Source organism: Sinohyriopsis cumingii, unplaced genomic scaffold, assembly GCF_028554795.1.
Source record: "Sinohyriopsis cumingii isolate HCF-2022 unplaced genomic scaffold, ASM2855479v2 utg002431l, whole genome shotgun sequence".
Classification (NCBI taxonomy): Eukaryota; Metazoa; Mollusca; class Bivalvia; order Unionida; family Unionidae; genus Sinohyriopsis; species Sinohyriopsis cumingii.
In genome coordinates this window covers 191,549-218,865 of record NW_028316207.1, presented here as the reverse complement: position 1 = coordinate 218,865, position 27,317 = coordinate 191,549, and the positions used below count along the sequence as shown (strand labels likewise).

The following is a 27,317-nucleotide window of genomic DNA, read 5'->3' as shown; positions in this document are numbered from 1 at the left end:
ACTTGTGTTAACCAGGGCTTTGGTGGTTCGTTGTTAACACACTGGACTTGTGACTGAAAGGGTGCAGGATCAAATCCTAACTTTGGATCAGCCTGGGTCACGCACAGTGGTGCATACTGAAAGGCACTTTATTCCAGTTGCCTCAACCAAAATAAGCTCTTGTGTTGCTGTACAGAAAAACATCAACCCAGTGCATTTTTGCCGATATTTTCTGCAAAATGTTTTTTATTTGTAATCTGATAGAAAAGTGCTATTGACAAAGTTTGTTCTGGACAACTGCTGCCAACTTCACGAGTACATCCCATTTTGATGTATTTTCACAGGAAAACTAAGTCTGTAGTCATGCCAATTACATCTATAATTTTACCCCAATTCACCCTCATACTCCTTGTAGTCATGACAAGTACATATATAATTTTACCCCAATTCACCCTCATACTCCTTGTAGTCATGACAAGTACATATATAATTTTACCCCAATTCACCCTCATACTCCTTGTAGTCATGACAAGTACATATATAATTTTACCCCAATTCACCATCATACTACTTGTAGTCATGCCAAGTACATATATAATTTTACCCCAATTCACCCTCATACTCCTTGTAGTCATGACAAGTACATATATAATTTTACCACATTTCACCCTCATACTACTTGTAGTCACGCCAAGTACATATATAATTTTACCACATTTCACCCTCATACTACTTGTAGTCACGCCAAGTACATATATAATTTTACCCCAATTCACCCTCATACTACTTGTAGTCATGCCAAGTACATATATAATTTTACCACATTTCACCCTCATACTACTTGTAGTCACGCCAAGTACATATATAATTTTACCCTGATTAACCCTCATACTACTTGTAGTCATGCCAAGTACATATATAATTTTACCCTGATTCACCCTCATACTACTTGTAGTCATGCCATGTACGTATATAATTTTGCCCTGATTCACCCTCGTACTACTTGTAGTGATGCCAAGTACATATATAATTTTACCCCATTTCACCCTCATACTGCTTGTAGTCATGCCAAGTACATATGTAATTTTACCCTGATTCACCCTCATACTACTTGTAGTCATGACAAGTACATACATAATTTTACCCCTATTCACCCTCATACTACTTGTAGTCATGCCAAGTACATATTTCATTTTGCCCTGATTCACCCTCATACTACTTGTAGTGATGCCAAGTACATATATAATTTTACCCCTATTCACCCTCATACTACTTGTAGTCATGCCAAGTACATATTTCATTTTACCCTGATTCACCCTCATACTACTTGTAGTCATGCCAAGTACATATATAATTTTACCCCAGTTCACCCTCATACTGCTTATAGTCATGCCAAGTACATATATAATTTTACCCGGATTCACCCTTATACTACTTTTAGTCATGGCAAGTACATATATAATTTTACCCCAATTCACCCTCATACTCCTCTGCGAGCTTTAGATTTAAGTTTCTTCATTTGCTTCGGGGCCCCGAGTGGCCGAGTGGTCTAAAGCGCTGTCCATTACAGATCACTGCCATCTTGCCTCTGTCTGCGTGGGTTCGAGTCTCGGATTCGACTAATGTGGGTATGTGAGAAAGCTTGCCAGTAGCTTCTCATGGGTCGGTGGTTCTTTCCAGGGTTTTCCCGGGTTCTTCCTCCACCATTAATACTGGCCGCCATGTATAGCCTATCGTGTGCTGAAAAATGGCGTTAAACCCTACAAATTTTTTTTTATCTTTATTTGCTCCTATTTCCTAAACCCTTTAATGGATTTTGTTCATACTTTTGGACAAACAGTTACAACACTTGGACAAATCAATCTTGGTCATGCAGTCATGTGATTGATTGACGTGTTGAGCATGGTTTACAGACAATATTTTTTAAAAAAGGGTCAAAATGTGCACAGTTTTTATCTAATCAGCTACATGTTTATATTCAAACATGGGATCTTTCTGTGAAACTGGCTGTAGTCATTCTGAAGAATTTTTTTCAGTGGTTTATATTTATCAGATTACAAATGAAAAAGTAATTCCTACAAAACTGTGCAAAATATATTTGGACAGAGTTTAGTTGTTTTTGTAGTATGTTGCTACGTATGATCCTGTTTGCTGATGTAACAATCCTTGGATTAGCTCGGTGACATGTTTTTGTTTCTGCTCAGTAAGCTAAGATATATTTCTTGAACAGCGAATGAATATTACCAGTAGAGTATTAATACCTAGTGCCACAAACCCTTCATTCTCCATGCCCCCACTGTCTGGAAAAAGGTGCCACGAAATATGACTGTATTCCTAAAAATTGATGCATTTTCTTTAACCACAATTATGACATCAACACCTGCTGACGCGCTGTTAAACAGGTACCTTATTCATGTAATGTGAGCATATACTTTAATAAGCACACATGAATCTTTCGTTGTCAAAACCTGCATGAAAATAGATACATAACAGTCTGTGTCTCAATCCTCACATAGAAGCAAGTGATAAAACCCATCTTGAACCAAAAATGTAAGTAGAAACCTACCACCATTCATGTCTGGAGTATCATTGCCACTTAATTTTGGTCAGCTAAAGAAGTACAAAAAGGGAATCTTAGATGTGTTTGTGTGGACACGCACATATTGGGAGAGAGGCAACATCACCAGAATGGAACAGTTCCAATCCTGACAAACATAGCTAACTCATCTAGTATATATTTGCACAATATGTGACATCATCAGTGTACACAAATTATGATAAGCTTTTATCTCATAAAATTCAACCAGATTTTAACTTTTATCTCTTTGTCATCTGTCAACTTTGCTATTTTTTATTTTTTCTAAAAAAAACTCCCTGGTCACTTTTAATCAAATGAAACCATTTTTCTACTTTTTCTTCCAAAAGGCTCTGCAGTTTTGATCAGATATAGTAGGAATGTTTTTTTAGCACATGCTCTTCTAAGATTATGTTTAGAACATGTAGAATATTTTGAACCTGTTGAAAAAAACTGCCAGTTTTTATCAAATTTTGTGAATGTTTGCTAGACATACTGTGTCAAAGTGTGGCAACCATAGCAATAGGGTGGAAAACCTATTTTCAACTTCTCTTAACTCATTCGGCCCCAGAGGTTTTTGTCGTTTTTGCTGGAAATGTGCATAGGAAAGACATTTGGAGGGCTATTTCTGAATACATCATAATAGATCGGCTTTCAACAGATTTTCCATGAGACTACAGCCTAGTTGTATTAGAAACATCCTTTTGCATTGGTTATTTTGCTTGCACATGAGCAGAAGGGTAAAAGTTGGATTTTTTTAATATTTTTTTCTTAATGGACCCATCATTTTCGTATATAGACCACAATTTATTCCAAATGCCCACCTTATCCTAGTTTTTGCAAAGAATCATCTGTTTGTGTGCAGTTAAGACCAGTATGCCTTAGATCTGAGGCCAAAAGGTCTAAAATCCGGACACAAAATCTCATTCCCACCTCGAGCGAATTTTGGGTGGAAAAAAAACGGGTCCAAAAAATGAGGTTTTTCCCACTGTATTTTGTAGTGCAACTAGAACTTCCAGATTATTTGGTATCATTTTAGAGCAATATCTGTCTGCTTTTATTTAATACCACCCACGTTGGTGTATCTTAAATGACCTTGATGCTGCAGAGCTTGGAAGTATGGTACAGCCTCATCACGCCTACAAATGGGATTGGGGGCCGAATCGGTTAACAGAACAGTTATAACAACATTTCAGATGTCATCAATTTCTACAAGATGGGTGGAAATTATCTCAAAATGAGCATCTTTAAACCTAGGGCACCTGCCTTAGTACTTCAATTGCCTTTAGACCAATGTTGAAATATCATATGCTGAAAAAATATTCTTGTACATTTATCAGTTTATACCATGTGTGGGCAAGGTATGGCCTGCTGGCCTGATCCGACCCATGACCTGGTTTTATATATTAATTTACATCATTTGATGGTTTTAAATTCATTTATCACAACTATTGCTATGGAGGAAGTTGCCTATGTCTGTTTTATACAATGATGGAGCAGAGCTCTAGATAAGAATTTAATAAATTTAGTATTTTTCTCTTTGATTTGGAACTAATTTCATTGTTACTTTTTAAATTTGATGGAGTAATATGTGAGCATAGCCAAGTACACAACTTTTGTTATACAAGTCTTACCAAAATCTTCAGGATGTTAATAGCGTCTTTTTGAATGCATCAAATGGTTTAGTGACTAAGACTAGTTCAGGGCATATACGATTAAATGATTCTATTTCAGTGAGTGTTCTCAAAGTGATCATGTAATAACATGCATTGTCTGAACTTATTAAATGCAGACATCGTTATAGCAGTAGCAGTATGTTAACTCTGGACTAAATGCTTAAAATTACATTACTTTGTGACTAAATGTTTAAGATTTAATTATTCTGTGACTAAATGCTTAAAATTACATTATTTTGTGACTAAATGCTTAAAATTACATTATTTTGTGACTAAATGCTTAAAATTACATTATTTTGTGTAATTTAAATGTATGAAAAAACTTTATTCATTTTACTTTGATTTTGTGTGTATCTTGAGATCTAATTTTTTGTCATTGGTGCAAGTCTTTGCAGTTTGCTGGAAAATGACTACTGATGGGTACTAAAATTCATAGTATTTGGAATAAGTGCTATTCCACACTAAATGTGCTGTTCATTGGGTCTTTAATTTAGAGGTTTGTAGCAACCACAAAATAATTTTAAAAAATTGGTACACTACAAAAGAATAGTGAATTCTAAGTATGATTGTGTTGCCATCCATTGTTGCCTTCTGTTAGGTATTTTTGTCACACCATTTTAAAAAATTACTATTTTTCTAAGTAATCATGGTGACAATTTGGTGTCTCATCACAGTTGTAAAGTTATGATTCCATTTTTCCTCAGTGATTGTTGCAGCATTGTTATTACCTGATCTGCATTTGTGTGAACTGTATATACTGTAATTCTATTTTAAAATTTACAGTATGAATTCATTTATGTATGAGAGATATAGAGTAGTGGTATGCTGTTATGAGTAGATATACTAACCAGATAACCATAAAAGGTTTACTAGGAAATGATGTGCCTGCAAACAGAATTATTAAAAATGTGCAATCACAGAATGTGTTGGCATTATATATACTAATGATAGGTGATGGACAATGATTACTTCATGGTTGTATAATTGAATTTTTACTTTAATCTTGTCATTGTTATTTTTGACTCATGGTTATATATTTTTGTCAAAAATATATTCAGATTTGTTTCATTGTTATTTTTGTTCTGTGATCATTAATTCTATTTGTTTGTGTTGAATATTACTGTTCTATTTGGGTATTTATAGCTCTTGGTTCTCTATTTTGTCCCATGCTTTATTGTATTTTGGTGTAGGAATTAAAAGTTGAAATTAATTTATTAAAAATCATTGTTATTGGAAGCGCTGCCTCTACTACATTTTGTTTTGATGGAAAAATTGTAAAGATTTCAGTGTTTTCATAATTTGTTTAAATATATTTTTTATTAAGCTGCAAACAGTAATTTTATTTCTTTCAATGAGTTGTAGTTAACAGGGTGTAATTTCTGCAGTAATGCAATAACTCAACATCTAATTGATTTTATATTGTTTTTAATAATTGTTATATTGGAAGATGTTTAGCTGCATATCTGAATATCAAAATAAGTGAAAGGCAGATTGTAACAGTCACTTAGTTTAATGGAAGATGGTGAAGGTGTGAAAACAGGGTGGTCATGGTATGAAATTGTATTGGTCATGGGATGAGAACAGGGTGGTTAAGGTATGTATGTATGTCTGTCTGTGCATGTGTGCGTGTTTTAGAGCACCACAGCAGAAAAGAGCTATATAGTACCAATGCAATGTACAGTTGTAAAAATGTTAAAGAAAATGGTTTGCAGAAAAATTCAGAAAGATAAAATATGCCAAAATAAATGTAAACATTAAGTACCACAAAATAAAATATGAAATGGGGAGATGTTAAAATTCTGTAAAATGTATATTAAAAAAAGAGATATAGGTAACACATATGAAATCCTTAAAACATGATTAACATTTATTATATAAACTGCATTCCCTTGAAATGGCCAAGATTTTCGCTGGTGGTACTTCAATGTACAGTTTCTTCAAGTAGTTAGATTAAAATAGGGTGGTCAAAATATGAATACAGAATGAGTATGGTGTACATACAGGGTGGTTAAGGCATGAGTACATGGTGGTCAAGGTATGCATACAGGATGGTTGAGGTACAAGTATAGGGTGGCTGGTCAAGGTGGGAATATAGAGTTGTCAGTGTATGAAAATGGAGTAGAAATGTATGAATATTGGTTGTCAGATTATTCATGTTTTGCACATGATTATCTGTGTTTACATATTTGAATTTATGAAGTGAACTCTATCCACAGACATCACCATTGGAAGAGGTGTTCCATGAAGTAAAATAGTATACTAATTTTATATGTGATCTGCTTTGATTAGTTTTCATATCAACCATTATATTTAAAGTCCACTTCAAAAATTTATTTCAAATACATTTGATGAAAGTAACAACAGGATCTACAAATAGTGGTACCCAGTGGACACTAGTAAATATTCATTAGTTGCAATATTACAAATTTTAATTGCCTTGTATGGGAAAAAAATGCAAAAGCATAGGAATTGCCAGTTTTGTCTGTTCCTGTCTACAAATAGCAGAAACACTTTTACTGCTGTAGCCGTAATCTGCAAGTTGAAGAACGTAGTATAGTCGCAGCTTAATGACCAGAAAGACAGACACAACATAACTGCAAGTTGTTTTTGGTTTTTAGCTCAACTGCTCATAGACCAGAAGATTGTATGGGATGGTCTGTTGTCCATCATCCATCTGTGCTTCCAACAGGACAAGTTTGTTATCACTACTCCTAAACTTCTTGCAGGATTGCCTTGAAACTTGCACCTTCATCCCATGTTCTAGTTGGTCCTTAATGGAAATGGTGCTGCTTCTTATGGTATCTAGTTTTTCCTAAATGAAGATGGTACCAGTTGTACATCCAATATGGCTGCCACAATGACTGTCTTAAAAATCTCTGAATAGATGATCATTATGACAATTTTTTTTACCAAGTCAAAAATGAAAACAATGCTGGTCAGTCCTACATTCACTATGGCTGCGATGACAAGTGTCTTAAAAATCTTCTTGTCACTACCAGTACTGTTGTACCACAGCAGCTAATTTGAAAATTTTGTTTTTGCTGGGAAAAAATATCAGCGATTGTTTCAACACTCAATGCTTAAGATGAAGAAATTGTATAAATCTTGAATTCCTGTGTATTCTTTTTACCCCGGAGAGCATTGATCTCTGCAAGGGACTCTTTGTTATAAACTGGATTGAAACCACAATGGTTCAGTGGTAAGTGTGCAGAACTCAGAAGTGGAAGAATTTTGGTTCATATCTTCTCAGACAGTCCAAGTTTTGGTTCATATCTGCTCAGACTGTCCAGGCTAACTGCCACAGTATGCCCCAGGGCAAGGCACTTAATCAAATTACCAAGTTACTTTATAGTCTTTCTTGTATGGATTTGCTAAATAAAAATTTCTATAAAAAAATATGAATCATAACCAAATCAGCCTTCATGAAAAATATCTTCTGCCTTTGCAGCTGGAAGCAAAACAACCAACTTCAACAAGTGAAGGGATGCTGGCCAATTTCTTCAATAGTTTGCTGAGTAAGAAGACAGGAGCACCTGGCCCATCACGTTCAGGTAGATATTTTGAATGAGAATGATGTAAAGAGGTCAGTGTGAAAAACCCATTATTTTAAGTGCAAAATACTGGGAGTTCACTTTTATTTGTGGTGTACATTGCATACTTGTTTATAAGTCAAGTCCAACTGCAGACAACATGGACCATAATCTGTGTAGCATGATGTGCAGGCAGATCAGGGTCTGTGTTGTTTGTTCAGCTGATTACACCATAAAAAAACTGAATTTACCCAGATATGCTGGCACATTATATAATGGTAGATTTGGGTCTGTGCAGTTTGCAGTGTTACTTATAAAGAAGTATGTATGGTACCAATTTGTGTTGGGCAAGCCACAGCTACACTTATGACCAAAATGGTGCTGGTTCGAATCCTACCATTGGACCAGCCTGGGTCAGCTAGTGGTATGTCCTTGGGCAAGGCACTTTACTCAGATTGCCTCAGCACTCAAGAATCTGTTTGTATTGCTGTGCTATAAAGCACCAAACACCAAACCCAAAAGCAGTTTTTGTTGAATTTTGTGATCACTTTAAACCATGAAATTTGTGTGATTTGTATTTTTAACATAAATTTAACAATCTTTGTCATATCACTACAGTGTCTGCAGTGTGGCATTTTGTAGTGATTCCTGGAATTGGGGCATCTTGCCAAAGACATATAGCATCATGTCCCACCATGTCACCATATCCTGACACCAGACCGAACAGTGCTAACACTGACCTCTTAATGCTGAGCGCCTAGCAAGGCAGCTGTTAGTACCATTTTTATAAGTCTTTAAACCATGAAATTTAAGACACAAGAAAAGTTGTTGGCATATAAAGACAGGTCCACATGTTCAGGTACCTATTACAAGGTAATTTTTTATGCTCCTATTGCTTGCAGTGAGGGTATTTTGATTTGGTCCTAATCATCCAACCATCCTAAATAGCTTCTTTGTAATGTTGCATAGAAACCACTCAACACAGACACATGAAATTTGGTAGACATATTTACATTCATATGTAGGTGACCAGATTAGATTTGTATGTCACTGTAGCATAGTTGAAATATCTTTCAAATTTATACAGATGCTGATTTGTCATCAGATAATATCAGATTTTAATAAAAATACAAAGTACTTGTACTGAAGATGTTTATCTGTCATCAAATATGGCAGCTTTTACTCAAAATAGAAAGGACATGAAATGACTTCTCAAATTTGACCCAGTTTGATGAACAGCCTAATGGCAAATTTTTACATTGATGCTGATCAGATATGGCCATCAACACTACAAAAAGAGAAAAAAAAACTTTTAATTGATGACTTCTCACAAGCTGGTCAATATAATTTTGGCAAAAAGCCTCCTGGCATGAAAACCTTTCAGATTTATACAAATGATCCTGATTTGCCATCAGATGTGGCCACAATTACCAATAAGAAAAAAACATTTAAATGACTTCTCCTCCTAAACTATTGAAAATTTTTCAAAGTGAAAGTTGAAGTCTCCAAGAATAATCAGGTTGCCGCCTATCGAATTTCCATAGTCCAGGAGATTCGGAAACTGCTCCAAAAAGAGAGAGTCAGCCAGCTTGTTTTTTCTACTAGGAGGAAGGAGGTATAGGCAGAAAAAATGGACTGACCTTTGCTCCAGTGTGAGTGTGGTTTGGACTAGTTCAAGCAATGTGTGGTCGAAATTGAATGTTGTGGTGTGTGGTTAAGATGTTTTGTCATGGTGTTCTTTGTGATGACAGCAATTCCACCTCCACGAGAATTACGGGGGAACGACTTGATATAGTAACCAGTGGGTGTTAGATCTGCACACTTGGGCTCATCGCCTGATGTTTTTAGCCATGTTTCTGTCAGGAAAAATAGGTCAATATTCTGGTCGTTGATAAAATTAACTATTTCTGTGCGCTTATCCGGTGGTCCTACTGACTGGGCATTGAATAATGCAATGTGCAGAGGTATTTCTTGGATAGTTGACACAAAGGTGGACGTATTAATAGGAATTTGAATTAGGTTATCTAAATTAACGGTCAAATTGTTTTTAAATTGTTGAGCCGAAATAAGGGAGATAACTGGAATTCTTCCTGTTCTACGCAGGCCAGCTTTGAAACAACGTTTCTTTTTTCACTTCTGTTTACATTTAGGTAATGATGAATGTAGTCCCAGTTCGTTTAGTCTAGAGCACAATGTAGTGTGGAGAGCCAAGGAGTGATCATTTAAAGCAATTAATGCGGGTCCATCGTAGCATAAATGGGTTGACTGGCAAGTATCACGTGATGGCGGTTTGTTCAAAAACAGTGAAGCAATACAGCTGAGAAAAAGTCAAATTGTTCTCATTTCCAAAACAAGGAGATGAAGAAACACATACGAATTTAACAGCCAGTACATAATGAACACAATAATGAAGATGAAAACAGGCAACAAGCACAAATATCATGAAAACGACACTAAAAAATGGAACAGCTGCTTCAAGCCGGTTAAGCGATAGTGGCCATCTTGTTTCCAACATAACAACTATATCGAACAACCTTTAACTGACTTTTCAAAAGCTGCTCAACAGAATGTGACCAAATTTGATAGAAAGCACCCAGGTATAGAGGACTTTAAGGTGTTTATCACCAATTCTTAATGCCATCAGATATGGCCACCATTACGAAAACTTGGGAAAAAATTTCTGAACCACAGAGCAGAAAATGCTCATATTTGACAGAAAGCATCCCAGCATGAAGGCCTTTCCGATTTTATATAAATTATGTTGATTTGCTATCAATTATAGTTGCTCTTAGACCAAAAATAGATAAACAAAAGCTTGAAAAAAGTTCTTCTACAAAACTATTGAAATAGAATTTGAGCAAACTTGACACATAGCATCCTGTGTTGTAGAGCTTTAAAATTTATTCCGACGTTTTGGCTACTGTTAGGAAAAATAGAAACACCTTTAAACATCATTTTCTGAAAACATGCTCATCAGAAATTTAACCAAATTTGACAAAAAGCATAAAGCAGGTGACAAAACTTTAAACACCTTCACCAAAACCACTGAATAGAATATGACAAAGCTCTTGTCAGGTCAGTCTAGGCCTGCTTCTGTAAGTAACGGTAGATGATACTACTGTACCCGTGACTGTTGTCTCAAATTGGATAGGTAAATATAACTTGCTCTGGATATACTTATCCTCCCAGCTCTGAAGGCAGAGTGCAAGAGCTGTGTGGATAGCACATGGCATCACTTCAGGTGCAGTAAAACCTGATCACCATCCACCACATCCAGACTCATTTCCAGACTTCTTGATGATATTGTAATGCTGCTAGATTCAGACAGGTCTGGACAAGAGAGTGAAGGTGACTCTGTGCAACTTTCCCTTACTTAAATTCAACTTGTGCACAAGTCATGCCATTCTCCTTACCCCACCAGATACCTCCTTTGGCAGTGGATGAAAGAACAGCAGGTGTGGATACACTAGTTGCTGGAGCTGCATACCTGCACACAAGTGGATCAGGGGATGAGGAAGATCTCGCACAGAATCGCTCCACTGGGTGCAGTCTCATTCATACTGGAGCTACAGACTTTAAACTGAAGAGAATTGCAGAGGCATGCTGAAGCATAAGCAGCATAGACTTAGAACTTCAGTACATCCTCTTTTGATCAAGCGACCCCAGGCAGCATCTCCTGTGCAGTGTGCCGCAGACAATTTTGAGCAGTAATTAGTCTGATCAGCTACTCGTGTACTCACAGAAACAAAACCAGTTAGTGATGTAATGGGGATCTTTAAAAGCTCATGGACAAACAGCAATTGATGACCAGAATAAATTTTCATGTCATTATAGCAGTCTTTCAAATTTTTTCATGAAGTTTTGAACTTTTAGGACATGAAATGTTTGCTTTTCATTAGGGGTATTTTATGTTTACCAATAAAAAAAATCTAGTTGGATTTTGACTTTATGGTCTACATATCTGCAATAAGGTCATGCAGGTTTTACTGAAACAAGTCAAGTTTCTAAAAGAAGCCCCAAATATTGATGCATATGAAAATCTTGATGTTAGGATAGTTACAGAATATGAATCTTACCCACTCATTAAAAGGAAAGTTGTGCATATATATTTTACTTTCATGGCATTAAGGAGTTATGCTCAATTTTATGCCATCTTTGCATTTCTGAGGTTATTACTTAAATCAGAAGTAATTTTTCCCATAGGATACTTATAAATTAAGGAAGTACTTGGTTACAAATCATACCTCTAAGATTTCAAGTAATGATTATTTATGAATAATCTTCTCCATGAGCAATGAGATGTGTATGCAGGCATGTGAGCTGTGCATGAGCACAGCACGTGGCACCAGCGATGGCATAAAAACTAGCACATTGATCCAAATTTAATGTTATTTCTTCATTATAAATGGCATTAAAATGGAAGCATGTGAATCAAATTGGCATGTAGTGAGCATTTTACACACACACACACACACACACTTCACACTGGATACATACCAATATACTTGTAAAATGGACTACCTGCACTCAACACATATTCTAATAAAAGATTCCAAGTCTAATTTATGGATTAAGTAACCAAGGAAGTTCTTGTAACATTTGCTTTTCTTACCAGTCTTTTGTTATATCCAGCAGAAGCATAAAATGATAATCAGGAAATTATTCTTTAGCACAGAAAGGAAAAATTAAAAGATAAAATTTGTCTTCACAATTCAGAGCACATTATGGTTATTATTTTGACATATTTATTCCAACTGTTTTAAGAATAAAGAGAAATTATTTAGTCACCATGGTACTGGTGTCCACATCCAATCTTGATTCATGTTTTGGGGCACATTGTTGTTTGTGTCTATATCACCATAATTTATCATTCGAGGTACGTGATTATTTTTGCAAGGAAATTTTGTGTTAATTCTCACACTTGACTCAAAGTGGGATTTAGAGGGGTCTTAAAATGTATACACTGGGACTTATTTTTAGGTTTAAGTTTTAGGACAAGTTCTTGTTTATATGATCCTTCATAAAAATTCCCAAGTTTAGATGTGTATTCTTTACAGGGACATTTTTTATTGATAACAATTATGGGGAATTTGTTGCAGCTTGGTTGATGTGGGCAGGGGTTAGGTAGAATTAAAATCTATGACATTACCAAAGTTTTGTGTTAAGTATCTGCTTATCTATATAGCTTTGACACCCTTTGAAACTCTATACCTGGAAGTATTTATAATTTTGCCTTGCCATATTAATTTCTTTTTCCCTGAGTTTTCATTCTTTAATGATTTTTTACATTATCTTAGCAATTTAATTTACATCTACAATGTTTATTCCTTGTAAATGTGTTTTATTCAATTGTTATAATGGTTACAGGGAATAGTTTGTTACTTAGTCCGAGGAGTAGTATTTTTATCAGGGTCATTAACTAAGACATTCATTGTTAGAGGCATTCTGTTTAAAAGTGTGATTTTGTATCCTATGGCCATTATACTTAATACAAGGAAGCATCCCAAATCATGATAGGTAACAATAAAATACTTAGTTATGATTGATGTTTTAAAAATTTTGATCGATTTGGCTGTTTTTAATTGTGATTACTTGGAAAGTAGTAGAATTAGAGCTGTCAAATATTGGACATTTAAAAATCCAGACTTATGCTTTTCCTGTCAGTTAGGTCATAATGGCCCACTTGACAGACTTCTTTGAAAAGGCTTTTTGTTTAAATGTGTTGACAAATGTTGGTAAAAAGAATTCTATGCAAATATTTTTGCTCAAAGTTTTTATAGTTTTTCATATTCAGTGATTTTCCTGATGTTTGTTGTCTTGCAGATTCCACGGCTGCCAGAGATGCTGCAGCAGAACTTGAGAGGATGACAAAAAGTAAACCAGCTAAGAGAGCACTATCAGAGACTAATCCAAATGGTCCCAGTTCATCAGAATCTTGATCCATTCTGGTGTGTTCCAAATTCCAGCTATCTACTTACAGACAAATGAACAGTCAAAAATTGTGTTCGGATAGATGGAAGAAATGGAAGGACCAGCCAAAGTCTGCATGTGTTTGGATCAACTATTTTAACTATGGAAACAGTTTCTTTTGTTACATTGGAGAGAGTTCATCTCTCAGACCTAACCAGGATATGTCCATGGATATGAAACATACATACTTACATATTCCCTACTTAGAGCTGCTTGGCTAAGTGCAATGTTCAAAATTCTTCTTACTCTCGTGTACAGAGAAATCTTAGTTAACAAAATGAGTGTAAAGTACTCTTGACTCGCTTGTATTTCTTTTTATCTGCAGAGTACATTTATGCAGATAGAATGCTCTTTTGCAGGTTTTGTTTTGCTTGATCCTTGTTTTCCAGTGTTTGAAAAGAGAATGCAGAATAGAAAGAAAGGTAGTATTATATATTTTGTTGAGATTATCTGTTACCAATTTTCAGTTTACAATGTGGTAATGCACAGATTGAAAATCAGTCAAGTTTCTTGATAGTTTAACAGATTGAAGCAGTTGCATTGATTGCTACAGACCCTCTAGTTAGATCACATTTTCAAGTGAGATGCAGCTCAAGTTTCCTCAGTCAAAGCTTACAAATTAACAGTGAGAAAAAAGTTTGAAAGAGGCTAGTCTGCTCACAAACAGCATAGATCAGGGTCACTTTGAGATACAGAAAATATGTCAGTTACCTGTGCATTCATCTGCATTTTTCACTCCTCTAGACCAAAGGAATACCCTCAATACCTGTTAAGTTTTTATTTTGTTATTCATTCAAGGTTTCTTGTGGACCTGATGGTGGGGAGTTTCTTAATCCCAACAATTATTTTAAAAGTAGGCTTAAGACATCCATTTTTTGCAAAAGCTATTTATAGGGGTTTATAGTATAACTCTCACTGAAATTTTTTTTTAAATTTTGATTCCCTTGGGTCTGTATAAGTGACATATGGCTGTATCTTAATCTTGAAGAAACTAACTTTACAGAAAGTCTCGGACAATCCAAAACTATTTTTAATACTAAGTAAATTGCATTTTAAATTCATTACTTATTTTTGGAGTGTGTTACTCTTTAGCTATAGAGGTAACTATTGCACACACATTCACACTCACAATACTTGCATACATCCACATATATATACATGCTTTTGACGAATCAGTAAGTATTTGAATCTTCGTTGTCTGATTTACCTATTTCATTAAAAAATAGATATTTTAATTTGTTGTTGTGATATGTAATAGTTGAGATATGAGCTTGTTCTGTGATTTTTATTCACAATTCAGTCTGATTTCATTGAAGTAACTTATATAAATATGATTATTGCATGTTACTTATGACAAGATAGGAATCATTTATTAAAGGTCTCTTTAAATATTTACCTTGTACTGCATTCAGGAAAATTTCTACGTAGTGTTACGTTCACAACTTTTATGGTTGAGGATAATTTCATGGAGATTTTTAACGTAAAACAATTTGTACCACAAATTAGCAAAATTATGAAAATTACAAATGCTGAATATTCTAACAGCTTTCATTTTCAAAATTTAACCAACATTTTTCAGTAGATGCCAGATGGGACCAGTTGACAATACAGTAAGATCTTTACTGCACATGCAGTGATTATCTAGACTTTTCACTCCTCTGGATCAAAGAAAGGATTAGCTTTTGAGCATACACATTGCTTTCTTCTTTAATCATTGATTCTGATGATCTTTGAGAGTCCAGTTAATCATTGTTCAACTATACATTTGGAGTTGGCTCTGTTAAATGCTCTTTGTGGACAGAAATTGCCTCATTACAGGTAGACTTAATGTTCACCAGGTAATTAAGTCAGATAACATTTCCTTGCATGTAGTTTACTATTTATGCTAGTGATTGGAAATCTTTGTGACTTTTAGACTGTATGGATATATTGAAGAGAAAGCATTTAAAAGGTATACATTTTGTTGACAAATAAGTCATTTTTTTTTTATTCTACAAAACTACCACAAACGTGATATTTTTGGTTGGCTAGTCATTGAGAAAGACAAGTTTAAGCTGACAATTTATGAATGTTTCTATATATGGGAAGTAGTCAGCAAAAAAAACCACTGTATATACAGCCCTGGGATTTTTTGTGTGCATCACATAAAGGTTAAAGTGCATGAAAATCTAGATTATAATTTTAGTGATGATACTTGTCAGCTTTTGTCCATAAAAAGCATTATGGCAGTGTATCCCCTAGGGGTGCAAGACTGAGAGTCAAAAATCTCCTTGGTGTGAGAACTGGGGGTCAGACTGAGTAAAAAAAACAAGCTTTGGTATCAAAACTGGGGGTCAACTGCAAAATTTGGGGGTCTCTGAAGCGCACATGAGGGTAAAGGGAAACACTGATAATCATTTTGGTATGCTATTGTGTGAGAAGATAAAATGTGCCCATGGTTGTTATAGCAACCAGTATTCTTTGTAACATGAAATACTATGACTGTATATTTTATAAATGTTTATTATTTATTTTCCCCATGTATGATGGCATTATATGAAGGTGAAATCATGCTTATAGGTACATAAGATTGCAGGCTTGTGTATGTTTCTTCATATATTTCATTTTTACTGTGTAATATGTTCATTGGCTTAGTTTTTGTGTCATAATATATCATAAAAAATGCCATAGTGACATCAGGATTCAGCCAAATGATAACATTACATTTTTTACGGACAATTCATGCCCAGTTGAAATTCGATTTCTTATTGCATCAAGAATGAAATTGTAAGGTCTTCAAGAGGGATTTCAAAGTTTGTATATGCCCCTCCCAAAATCTGGACTCTTTACCATTATGCTACCCATATACATGTACTACACACATCTATACATGCATTAGTCTGTTACCCTTTCATGTTCTGCATAATAACCTTGGGAATGCACCATCTGCCTTTAATGAGCTCTGGCTTGCACATGGGATAAGGAATAAGTCTATTGATTTGGCACCAAAGGTCATGGTCACTGACTGAAATGGGAAAAAGATGTTTTCACCGCAGTGGCATAGTTCTGCAGCACATCACTTTATGAATGGCTTGCGGTAAGGAAGAAGACTGTTGATTTGGAAGTCAAAAAGTCTGAAGTCATTGTCCCTGGTTGAAAAATTCAAAGTGGTTTCTGTACAAAAACTTACTTTCTTGACTATGTACCTTTACCAAAGTTTGTAGGCTAGTTACACTAGGGTAAGAAAGAAGTCTGTTGATTGTGGTGTCCAGAGGCTAAACATTAATGTAATTGTAACTGAAAGAAGAAAAATGGTTTTTGCATAATATCTTTCATTCTAGACCATGTACCTTCATCAAAGTTTGCAGAGGATTTGCACTTATGGTAGAAAGATGCCTATTGATTGTGGGTTTAAAAGGTTGAAGTTAAAAGGCTATTTTGGGTTTTAGACAAAAACTTTTGTTTTGACTTAGTTTCTTGACCAACTTTATGGATAGCTCACACTTCTAGTATGAAAATATATTGATAGGGTTTAACACTTTGTATGTGCAATACTTGTTAATAGCCATCTTAAAGGTACAAAGCTAAAGATATGGAGGTGCAAAAGAAAACAACCTCAAGAAGATAAAACCTAGTTATAGGTGTTAAAAAGTATATAAAAGATAAAGGTAAAAGCGCCTGACAATTTATGGCATGAAAGAAACCTTTGGATTACAGGTCCAAGTCATGGTTAGTCTGTTAAGAACAGAATGGTTTCCACACAATAAGGTTGGCTCAAGATGGCATACCTTGACCATTGGTTTCCACACAATAAGGTCAGCTCAAGATGGCATACCTTGACCATAATGATCAAGACCCTTGAGACCTACTAGTTTATATTATTATCCAAAGTCAACTTTGCCTGACTAATACCAACATAGAGCACTTTTAAACATGGGGCAGACATACATTTACCATTCATGGTAATCTTGTTCTCATATCTGTTCTTAATTTAAAACTAATGTAGATACACTGCTTCTTTATATAATGCTTTGTGTCCAGGGAGTGGGAAGAAAATTTCATACATTTTCTTAAATTTTTACTTTTTACATTTTTAGGAGTTGTACTTTTATTTCCAGCTCTTCATGTAGAATTTAGAGGAGAAAAAAAATAAAAATCAGTAATTCATTACTAACACCTTGATCTTATTGTTCTGAGGGGAGGATTGCAAGGGTTATATTCTGCGAAGAGAAGATTAATTTATTGTGTGGTTTAGATTGAACAATATTAGGCCTGTTCCATTTAAACATACATTATACCCAGAGAAGGCGCTTTTTAAAAAATGTATGCCATGGTAATCTTGTTACTCCAATAGTTCTATGACAATGATACAAAATTCTAAATTGCGTCTATGGGTGGGTGACTGCTCCACATTAAAAGTGCCTTCCCTGGATCCCAAGTAAATTTTACTGGAACAGCCCTTTTATGAACATGCAGAATATTGGAATTTTTTTAAAGAAAAATTCTATTTACATTTTGAAGGTTATGTTATATTTTTCCATATTTAATTGTGAAAGACTATTGCAGTTGATGTCTCTGAAGTATGCATCCATTTTCAACACAAGGACACTTGGATATAAATTCACTGTCTCCATCTTGTTCCATAGCAGGCTATCTTCAGATTTAGGGAACTCGCTGTATTCCTGTTTTGAAATTTCAACCAATGTTAACTTTTTCCTCAATATGGCATGAACTGTTCTCTTTCTGTCATTTTGCCTGATTTAAAAAGACCTTTATTAGCTTCGTGTAGTATTGAGAAGTAAATAAAAGCTAGATGGCCAGTGAGTATTGTGTATAAACTCACACCAAAAGCTTTTCCTTTTTGCACGATTGCTACATCATTACAGTTGAACCAGATTTTTTACTGTTTGTTGTTTTTATATGGAAATGTCAGAATATTAAATATTAGCATTAAATCTCATGAAATTAAAAAATGAATGCGGTTTAGACACAACTTTGCTTGTACTCCATAAATTTGCAGTCTTGAATTCCTGAAATTCAGATTCTAAACCCAAGTCGTCAGTACCTTATGTTGAGACAAAGTTCTTCAATATTGGCCATATGTGCACTCTAATACATTTTTGTAAATATTGTTCCATGTGCATAGTAAAAAGTAACTTCAGTGTGATCATTTGACATAGTTTCAGATATATATTCACATGAAAAGTAAAATGACCTCAATTTTTTAAGTTCATTTTTCCCTATTACTGGTTTGAGTATTGTGCTGAAGATGAAAGGAATGTTGGTATGAATGTACATGTGCACCTGTAAATGTTGCAAAATGCTTGTCATGCATTTCAGATACCTTATTCATCATCATCTCTTACAAATTGTAAACCCAGAGTGGATAATTTATATGTATGTTTTCGAGTTGCATTAAGACAGTAGAATAATTCTACTCATGGTTAACATTTAGGTATGGTTTGATGATGGATGAGGAAATTGTTATTATCTTTGTCATTCCTTATTAATTCCATAAGACATTTACTTAAAATATTGAAATTTATTCATTCAGAAACAAAAGAGAAACAATTTGCCATGGAAAACTGTACAGAAGGAGTTACTGCTTGTGACAGAATTGACATTTGAATGGTTATTTTCAAAGAAGATTGTGTTCATTTTCAGCCAGTTTTCACTGTTAAATTATTAATATATATAAAAAATGTCATGTTAAAGCGAGTTTGAACCTAATATGATTTTTCAAGAATTACAGATTAAAGCTAGAATAGATAAAGTGCACCTGAAATAATTCTTTTGGAATTATTAAACTTTAGCATAATAATGATGATAATTCCCCATTTGAATTTTATTTTTAGGATGAAAAATTGCCAAATCAACAATAAAAACTACACGTTTATTTCATGTGAGAAATAATGTGCATATCATCTGTTTTGAGATCCATACAAGACAGATTTAAAAAGTACTAACTGTATTTAATATAAATCCAGACTTTTCCTAATTGCTAGATATTGTGGACCAGGATCTGACACAAGCAAACCATGGTGTACTGGGGTTATATGTTGTTTATGTTGTAAAACCTTGATCAAAGTATAGCATTTATTTTAGCTGGTTTAGGTCATGCATGATTTAAACTTTCACATGATTATCTTTAATAATTTACCAGAAAAATGTGCAGAGGCTCGACAGAGTTTTGTTAAATATGGAAGACTGTATTCCATTACATGTCATGTGACAATTTGATTTGCTTAGTATGTAATGCTTTTAAAGGTGTCCTTGTGGACATTAATAGTTGTGGAAACAATATAATTATTTAACTTTGTATAAACAATTTTGTTTTATGGGGTTGGGTTTTTTCCCCACTACTATTTACCATTCTTGCCTAAGTATAAGACAGACCCTACTGTTAACAGAGTGGACAACTCATTGTTCCATGCAAGCAGAGAGAGATCTACTTCTTGGATTCTAAATCATTTGTAGAATGAATGTATTTACACAGATCAGGCAGTGCAGTGTCAAATGGCGGACGTGAGTCTCTTCTGTTCACATTTGGGTTTGCATTCCACATAAGTACATATGGTAATTTCTTTTGACAATTTATGTTTATATATCAATGGGGAAGGTATGTAACTAAGATAAAATTAAAATAAAGATGGATTTTAAACATAAAAGATCATAGGTGTCTTGCATACAGTGTAAAACTACAGAATGTGCCTGCAATTGTTAAGAGCAAAATTATACAAGGTATTTAAAGAGTCTTTTGTTCCATCTATGTTCCAAGAATTTAAGTGAATATAATAGTTTCACGGAGATTCATTCTTACTATTGGATATTCTTGTCATCATTGAAAAAAAAAACATTTTCCTCATCAGTTCCTAAAAACTAAATGCGTTATAGTTTACAAAAATGGTATAAGCATTATTCCATCTTTAACGGCTTATTAGTAGACAAAGACTTTTGTTATAACCCATAACTAAGATTTTCTTTTATACTTTCACTAACTTTTGTCCATAGAGGTGCACAATACATTGTGCAGCAACAAGATTTGAATAATCTAACTTTGATAGTCAAAGAATGATTTGTAAATTTACATAAAAGCATGCTTGTTTGAGTATACAAAAATCTGTAATGTCTCTAATGTTGTAGGCTAGGAAGACATGCTTTTATATGTAAAATGCTCTTTGAAAACTTTAAAAAATGCACTTAATACCTGCTTTCATGCCAGTCATGCAGTGTTCCTTCCAGATCCTATGTTTTATATATCACATAAAACTACTATAGTTCCACCTCTCACTCCCCTGGCAAGATAAAAGGCCACCTTGCCTGATACCAATATATTATAGTTTAGTTTTACCAGTTTGTCCCGCAGAAGAAAACCTGCCTATTTTAGTGTTAAATGGGTGCCTGCAGAAAGAGCTCATAAGAGACCAGTGTTTTTCTGTATAGGATAAGCAGACATTTTGGTTGGGGATGCAAGTGAAACCACCATCATTAGCAGGAGATTTTACACAAATGACTATATGAACTTCAAAAAGGGATATGGTTTTTCATTGAGAAAAATATAAGTATGTAGGATTATACATGTAGTTTAAAGATGATCTGAAAAATTTTGGGATCAAACAAGTTTCAGTGAGCTCATCTTGAAAGGTGATATTGACCAAAAAGGCTGGAGATTGGTAGTATAAAATTAACACTGTTTATCAAAAATACTATGAATCTTAAAAATTTAGCTAACATAAATATCACAAGAATTTTGCAAGGAGACTTAATTTCCCAAAAATTAAATTCACTTTCATGTTCATGAAAGATTTTAGAAATGTCAATAACATTTTGTATTTTGCTATGTTTTGTATTTTGAGTGTTTAATTTGGTACATTTAAAAACTTTGTAATGACAGAAAAACATCTAAATGTGCAGTAATTCATATTTCAGAATAAGTCTGAAAATTTCTTTTGTTTGGGAGGAGCGCTGTCACAACCTGTTGCCATGTTGTTAGTGCTATGCTGTATTAGTTGCATCAGTTGAGCCTTGTTGCTATATAATTAATTTCCACTGGAACTGACACGAATGTCAGGTCAGTTGCAGTGTCCACAACTCTGCAGAGCTGTTATATATGGGTCTAGGTCATTTCAGTGTTTAATGCCAATAAAACAACCCAAAACTCCTATTTAACATATCTTGTCTTTTATATGCATGTACCCTTTTGCTATAAACAAGATTTATGTATTCCAGACTAAATTATAAATGCTTGTATCATAGTTGGACAAGGCTTGTATTAATCATGTTTTGAAGTTGACAGTCAATTGCTCAGTTGGTTGATTGTCTCACTCAGAATCCATTGTTCTTAGATTGGATACCTGCTCAGGTTGGATGCCTCTGTGTCTTTGGAAAAGGTGCTTGGCTTCTATTTCTTTGGCATGATTCATTCAAACAAAGTGCTGGAAGTTTCCGTTGAAAACAAGTCAACAACAGCTACTACTGATTTTTCTGCAGATTTATTCCAGTATGCATTGTTTTTATTCCCCCATCCAACATTATTGCAAAAGTATTAGTCTTAGAACTTTTTTTTAGCAAGAAACTGCAGCTCAAGAACAGAACCCCAAATTTGTGATTTTTGGACTACATCTGCGTCAGTTAAGTATTGCATGTTAGAGGATGTGAAGTAAACAATATCCAGAAAATTCCATGTCTCCAGCTTGGTTCAACTTGAAGTTACATAAGGTCTGCAGTTTCATACTTTAAACTTGAGTTTAAATTCATTCTGAAAATGTTTTGAAAATACTGGATATTTTAGGTTGACTGACTGCCAAAAATGTGAGACATAGTCAAAACAATGTCCATCTCTCCATCCATCCATCCAATGCCAAGTTTTAATAATGGTGTCATTCTCAATCCACATATACATGCACATTCTGACCTTGGGATTGTTAACAAACTTGAATTAAACGAAAACTCTGGAAAGTCTCATTATACAGTTGTAGGGACAGAGGTCAAATGGGGGGGGGGTATTTGCAGGAATCACTACAGCCAGTGGGTTGGGGTGATGCCATTTCAGAAGATGGTGGTCAGTTTTGTTATAATGTAGCCTGTTCTAAACATCTTCATTGTTGTGACAAATTTTGTTCTTGTATCAGATTAGAATCCATACCACAAAAGTTGTTTTTGGAATTCTCAACCAAAACCTTTGTAAATGTAAAGTATATTTTGTAATTTGTTTAACAACCATAAATTAAGACAAATCTATTGAATTTGAGATCAGGAAATGACTATACATGTACCCAGACCCAACCAGTCAAGTAAATAAATAATTTTGGGCAACCAAACTTTCATAGAAGTGGCCCATTTTTTTCATTTGGAAAAAGATTTTTTCTTCAAATTTAGAGACGATTTTTCCAGCACCATCCTTGCTCAACTAGTATTTTAAAATTTATAATATGGATTGGAAGGTTTGGCTTTTCAGATAAAAAGTGAAGAAATGATTAAATTGTAAATACATGTATTCCTAATTGAGAATTCTTTATAATATTCAGTTCTAGGATTTTCAATCTATTGTGTTTTGTAAATAAAATTGCAAGTAATAGCAAGTTAATTTTAAAATATCTTTTCCACATCTGTCAAACTTGCAAGTTAAATTCAAATATTAAATTCTAATAAAAATGTGGATTGATGGATCTCTGTCACCTTCTTGTTGTTGTTTTGGAGTTAATGCCATTTCTTGGTACATGATGGGCTATGTATGGGGGCCAGTTATTCTGGTAGAGAAAGAACCTGGGAAAACTCCAGTAAGAATCACTGACCCATGGGAAGCTACTAGCAGCTTTCTCACATACCCATGTTGGCCGAGCCCAAGACTTGAACCCACGTTGACAAAAGTGAGATTGCAGTGATCTGCAAGTGCTTTAGACTGGGACCCCAGTCATTTTTTAACAGCTGTAAAACTTCCAAAAGTCTCAAAGGAGTTATTTTTTTTAAGTTGAACTTTCTCCATATGTTAATGGGATACTTTATTACTGCATAAATGGAGACAAAAAAAGGAGACAAAAAACCAACTATTTTTGCATGCCAATACAGGAACAGGAAACAGCTGCATTGGGTAACTGTCAGTATATGTCATTTAATCCACCCAGTTTTATCTCATTTATTTATTCATTATTTATGGAAAATACATAAATGGCCCAAAATCTTAAAAACTTAAATATTTGATTCAGTTTCAATTTTTTTTATTCAATCAGTTGTTGTGGGGTTTAACACCATTTTTCAGCACACGATAGGCTATACATGGCAGCTAGTATTAATGGTGGAGGAAGAACCCGGGAAAACCCCAGAAAGAACAACTGACCCACGAGAAGCTACTGACAAGCTTTCTCACATACCCACATTGGCTGAATCCGAGACTCAAACCCACGCAGACAGGTAAGATGGCAGTGATCCGTAACGGAGAGCGCATTAGTTATTCAATCAGATAAAGTTTAAGTTTTTAACAATTTTTAGTGACAAAATCACTTTCAAAAAATTAGTTTTCAAGTCAACCCCTCAAATGCTAATATTTTTCAAGGTTGTACAAACCAGGAGAGGTATACCTTAATGGGTACATTTATAGCAAGGAATTTCATGTCCATATGGTATAAGTAATTTTTCGAGTATACAAGATAAAATATTCAGGAATGTATTTACCTTGCATTCTTTATCATTATGTCAAATATTCTACTATAATGAATGACCTGGTAATTTAAAGTTACTAAATCTGGCAATTATTTATATACCTGCAGATATGCAGAGCAGATGTTGAAACAAAACAGGATTGGTTCAACTGTGTCTGTCATTACAAATGTGTACATCTGGTGCTTGAAATTACCTGCACACAAAGGGGACTGAGCGGTCTAAAGCGTTCATTTTATGGATCCCTGCCATCTCACCTCTGTCTGCATGGGTTCGAGTCTCGGGTTTGGCCAATGTGGGTATGTGAGAAAGCTTGCCAGTAGCTTCTCATGGGTTGGTGGTTCTTTCCAGGGTTTTTCCAGGAACAACAACAACAACCTTGCACACAAAGTAATTATTGTAAGAAAAGTAAGTCACTGTGACCTCATTTTCTTGTGTCATGGGCACCATAATGCAAGGAACATCCTAACCAAAGTGCATTTAGATACCCCAATCCTACCCATCCTATCTAATAATGGAGATAGCTTATGCAAGGACAATGATTAGTCAACATGCATATCTTTTGTTGATGAACGAATTATATATTAAGTTTAACAATAGTCACAAAATTCTATAATACACTGCTTTCAGCTGCAAGTCAGAAGGGCAGTAACTCTTACAAAAATGAAGGAAACACACAAATTTGTCATCTGTAAATGATGACCATAATATGTACCAAGCTTCACAGCAATCCCTAATCAAGAGCTCGAGTGAGTCTGATATCACTCACTAGGTTTGCATAACAGCTGACTAGGCATAATTAATATGGCAGTCTCTTGCTTATAATCAAATTTGTCCATGATTTTGATGAACCTCAAGAAATCTAAAAATGGCCACAAATGTGGCAAAAGAGCTCAGCCAATGCAGAATCAGCTCATTAATATGCATTGAGTTAGCTTAGTTTTGAAAATGCCAATGATTTGGATAATATAAACAATATTCCAATTTTGATCAGAATTATGCATTCCTGCGTGGTAATCAGCTCAACTGCTTACATGCAGTATTATGACATAAATATGAATGACTCTGGCTCATTATTAAAACAGTTCAATATCTTAATGATATAAGCATATCTTCAAAGCTGCATAAAAATTAGATCACAAAATGGCTTACAGAGTGATAATGGGGCCCCGAGTGGCTGAGTGGTCTAAAGCGCTCATCCTTATGGATTACTGCCATCTGACCTCTGTCTGCATGAGTTCGAGTCTCAGATTTGGCTAATGTGGTTATGTGAGAAAGCTTGCCAGTAGCTTCTTGTGGGTCGGTGGTTCTTTCCGGGTTCTTCCTCTACCATTTATACTGACCGCCATGTATAGCCTATCTTGTGCTGAAAAATGGCGTTAAACCCTACAACAACAACAACAGAGTGGTAACAGGCTCAGCTAATCAGATGCAAGACTGTATCCAGTGCGGCTGTTGCTCATTATCAAACCCGTACAAAATCTTTATGATATAAACCCATATTTCAAGCCTGATCAAAATTGGACCAGAAATACGGCTTCCAGAGTGGCAACAAGCTTGGCCATTCAGATTCAAGATCAGCTGATTATTGTTGAACAACTCACTTGTGATCAAAATTGTAAATGATTCTGATGACAGAAGCACACATTCCAAGTCTGATAAAAACTGCATCAGAAATATAGCCTCCAGAGTGGTACAAACATCAGCCAATCATATGCAAAACTGCCTCATCAATATGCATGGATCTTGCTATTGATAAACTCATCCATGATCCTGAAGCATATCTTCCAAGTTTGACAAAAATTGGATAAAAAATCTGGCCTCTCAACCGAAAACAAGATCAACCAATCAGATGCATATTACCTCTTTATATACATATGGATCCTGTACACCCATCCAAGATCTCGATCGATATAAGCCCATGTTTCAGAAATATGCCTTCCAGAAAGTTCACAAGCTCAGCCAATCAGATGCAAAATCACCTGAGTAGTATGCATGGATATTGCTCTTTTTATCGAACTTGTCTGAAATCGTAATGATATGTGCATCCACATCTGATCAAAACTGGATCAGAAATATGGCCTCAAAACAAGCTCAGCAAATCAAATGCCAGATCACTTTGTGAATATATGTGAATCTCATTACTGAACTATTACGATATCTTAATGATAGATTCCCAGTTTGCCCAAATGTGGTCTCCAGAGTGGCTACAAAGCTAGCTAGTGGGGTGCAATGGGTGTCACTCATCAGACTCGTCTGAAATTTTTATGATATACCGATAAACCCATATTCCAACTTTTATTGAAATTTGATTAGAAATATAGACCTGAGAGTGGTAGGAAACAATTACAACACACAACCAAACCTGCCAACCCTAACAAGACCGTCTCTTTAAGGCAGTTGATTTTTCCGTAAGTTTGACCCTTTTCAGTAATGTATAGCAAAATATCGTGTACTGTTATTATAAAGTTGGAAAACTCAATTTAAAATGTTTGGTATTTGAAACTGATGAAGCATTGGTAACCATTATGTTCAACTGAAAAGTCTGTTGATCTTATTTACCTCTGGTATAGTTGCACACAATTCAGTCCCAAACCCTATGCAACTCAATGGCTTGTGACCATCTCTCCGCCTGACATTCTTGAAGATCTGTTTCGACTTCGACGGCAATCATCTCCTGCCACAAGACATACTCAAATTGACACTTGATGTCTAGTAAACATAATTAAACATAATTATGTCCTTTCCTGCTTTTATTCACAAGAATCTGAATGTTCCTTTTTGTTCTTTTGCACTGATTATTAACACTTTTTAAGAGGTTTATTTTCCCTTTCTTCTGCAAAATATATATCTTGCTGGACACCATTTTTTTAAAATATTGATAACAGTCAGATCATGAAGACACTTTACAAGATAAAATATGTACATTTTAATATGTCTGAAATACTACTG

The 27,317-nt window shown here is 34.7% G+C and overlaps 1 protein-coding gene across 1 annotated transcript in view; it reads left to right on the top strand.

Annotated features, from left to right (window-relative positions):
• LOC149770742 (cytoplasmic dynein 1 light intermediate chain 2-like) overlaps nt 1–21,873 on the top strand; it is an 84,686-nt gene extending 62,813 nt beyond the window's left edge. Inside the window, exons 11-12 of the mRNA XM_089949170.1 lie at nt 7,679–7,781; nt 13,584–21,873. Of these exons, the coding sequence (XP_089805296.1) occupies nt 7,679–7,781; nt 13,584–13,699 (219 nt within the window). The 3' untranslated portion in view covers nt 13,700–21,873. The remainder of the gene's footprint in view (nt 1–7,678; nt 7,782–13,583) is intronic.
• The last annotated feature ends 5,444 nt before the right edge of the window (nt 21,874–27,317 follow it).